Raw genomic sequence first — 2,911 nt, 5'->3', positions numbered from 1 at the left:
TACATCTTCACGTGCTACGCGCTCATAAAGTCGTTTCATAAAAAATGAACTTATCATGTGACATGTGTAAAAAAGACAAAATTCAGTGCTAAAAACAATGCTTTTCACAGGATAAGTTTTCTCTTTTTTACATAGACCACAAAAAATATTATTTTTTCGTGAAACTTGACGCACACACATATATTATGGAGATGTACAGGTAGAATTTTTTGTCAAAATTTTTTCACACTTCGAAATATGTTTTGTTGGTAGAGGGAGCATACGCGCCTCTAGTCTTTACGTGACAATATAGGTTTCCAAAATATCCAGTTTGTTCAACTGAGGTTATTTCCTCTGTCGCTCAATTTTTTTAAGCTAGACCACATCCGATATCCACCCCTGGAAATTTGCCCGGCCATAGGATGCGCACATCCGTGATACGACCTGAACGGTTTATAGAACCTGAATTTTCTAAGAAAAACGGTAATCATTTAAGCCGACTTAAGTTTTAAATCTTCAACTATGTACACCCTCGAATAGACATGAATTCACAAGAAACTGAACATGCACGGCAAGTGCCATACATATTACCAGCACAAATAAAAAGTACCAGATATAGATCGGCCTCCCTAGACGTGTTTGGGTTGTGATGATGCGTGGCAGAATCCTGCGTGTATTACAGTCCATGACCAACAGCTCGATCTAACTCGTGAACATGCCCAACTCTCGTGTGCTAATGAAACGACTATTTGCCTCCAACCATGCAACTTAAACATGCAATTTTCTCGACCGATGCATGCAAAGGTTGATCTCGTCCAAGATGATAATTAGCCATATACATGGTTCGGCCATAGTCATAGAAGTACTGTAAAAGACAAATATGTGTATATTGCGGCAGAGATACTATGCATCACCATATATAGTCTATATAGATAGTTCAAAAGAAAAGACTTTAGATCTAAGATGTTTTATCAAGATTATTCAATACAAATAATAGTTCAAATCAAAGTAGTTGTCCGCCGTCCATCATGAACCTAGGAATCATGTAGATAGTAGCATCCATGTTGGGGACGATCCATCTGAGTAGACTATTTAGAACCTCTCGCCACGGATTCTCCTAGCAAGATGAACGTCCTTGGACATTATAGTCACACGCTTCGCATGGACAGCACACAGATTGGTATCCTCAAAGAGCCCGACAAGGTATGCTTCTGCTGCCTCCTGCAAAGCAAGCACCGCATGGCTCTGGAAACGCAGATCAATCTGTAGAAGTAGAAAACAAAGCCAAACAAAATCATTGCAAGCATTATCCAAAGTACTCAGATGCACTAGAGTTATTTTCATACTCCAAAATCAATATGTTGGCTTATTATTTCAGTTATAAATTGCACTAGAGTTTGTTTTCATACTCCATAGTAGTATTCAGATGCATGGATATTATCCAAAGTACTCGACATGGATTTGGATGCATCTAAATTGAGCACCATGGATTGTGTATGATCAAAAGGAATCGTACCTTGAAAACTTGAGCAATCTCCCTAACCAGCCTTTGGAAAGGTAGCTTCCTTATGAGCAGCTCGGTTCCCTTCTGATACTTGCGGATTTCACTACAAGAGCACACGTATGAAATATAAGAACCTTATAACAAAGGTGATATAATAATACATAGGCTTAAACTATATTGGTTTCCGTTACCGAAGTGCAACAGTTCCAGGGCGATATCGACGAGGCTTCTTTACTCCTCCAGTTGCGGGAGCTGTTTTACGAGCAGAGGCCTATTGTGGAAAACCCCAAAAGTAAGTTAGTGTCAAATAGACAACTCAAACATGTAAAGTTAATAATCATATAGCAACGAAAATAGAGAAGATAAACAATGTGAAATATTTACATAGAAAGCCCTAAGGTGCTTTGTAGGAGCCTTTCCTCCGGTGGACTTGCGAGCCGTGCACTTAGTTCGAGCCATCCTGCAGTACATCATGAATTCATAAAGAATATAGTAAAAAAATCTGAGAAAAGAAAGACTGTAATATAGTCATTCAAAACCTTGCAGGCCATATGAAGCAAACATAACTACTCACTAGCCTAAATTTTATTGGTTTATTTTGAGAGTTTGGCTACCAATATGTCTTACCATATTTACAAGTTATACGTAGATCGATGTCAACGTAGCCTTTTGTTGAAATACCGCTGGTATTATTTTTATCCCGTATATGAACAAGGACGACAAACCCAGCCACCAAGTCACAAAATACACAGCAAATGATCACAAAAAGTGTCCTAGCTAGCTAGTTCGTATGTTTTAGTAATGGAGATCGGATCATCAACGATTGTTAATTAGCTAGAAAAAGAACGTACATCATGGGCTAAACTATGCATACATGTTCAGGAGGGAGTGAGTGGCGACCAACATGAGCAAACGAAAATAGTGCCGGACGAGAAAGTAATAACAAGGCTAAACTGCAATGGCAGGAATCGGAGCAGTTGAGATTTGTTTACCTCTCGGGGTTACTGTCTTGCACACCTCAGGAATATTGATCAGACTGGTGGATCGATCGAAGAGGGCAAACGGATATTGTTCTGTGCTAGAAGTGCGAGCGAGCGGGCTATTTATAGGCGTCCCAGGCAGGGACGGACCGACATAGGCTAGATCGATTTGGCCCTGGCGGTTGTAGATCTAATTGACTGGACGGCTAAGATCGGTGGTGACACGGATCAGCGTGTATCTATAGCGCCCTGCTATTGGCTGGTATTAGGACGACACGGATCGTGGTAACTAAATCTTGCTTATATGCAGGCAATTCCAACGGCGCGACGCAAACGGGCGCTGAGCGACCGTTTGTGTCCGCCGTGACCAAAAATGTGTCGTGCACCACCTCTAGCGGCGCAACGCAAAGTGACTGAGCCGTCCGCGGAGGCGCAAACCTGGCCCAAA

At 41.2% G+C, this 2,911-nt stretch overlaps 1 protein-coding gene across 1 annotated transcript; it reads right to left on the bottom strand.

Moving 5' to 3' along the window:
• Positions 1–1,071: 1,071 nt before the first annotated feature.
• Positions 1,072–1,942, bottom strand: LOC124695435 (histone H3.3-like). Its single transcript, XM_047228287.1, has 4 exons — positions 1,868–1,942; positions 1,675–1,754; positions 1,496–1,586; positions 1,072–1,242 (listed from the first exon to the last, which is right to left on the bottom strand). Exons 1-4 carry the CDS (start codon positions 1,940–1,942, stop codon positions 1,072–1,074), a joined length of 417 nt encoding a protein of 138 aa, XP_047084243.1.
• Between the last annotated feature and the right edge of the window lie 969 nt (positions 1,943–2,911).

This window comes from Lolium rigidum, chromosome 3, assembly GCF_022539505.1.
Source record: "Lolium rigidum isolate FL_2022 chromosome 3, APGP_CSIRO_Lrig_0.1, whole genome shotgun sequence".
In the NCBI taxonomy this organism is placed as follows: Eukaryota; Viridiplantae; Streptophyta; class Magnoliopsida; order Poales; family Poaceae; genus Lolium; species Lolium rigidum.
Note: the sequence above shows the minus strand (reverse complement) of the source record. Positions and strands in the feature narration are given on the sequence as shown.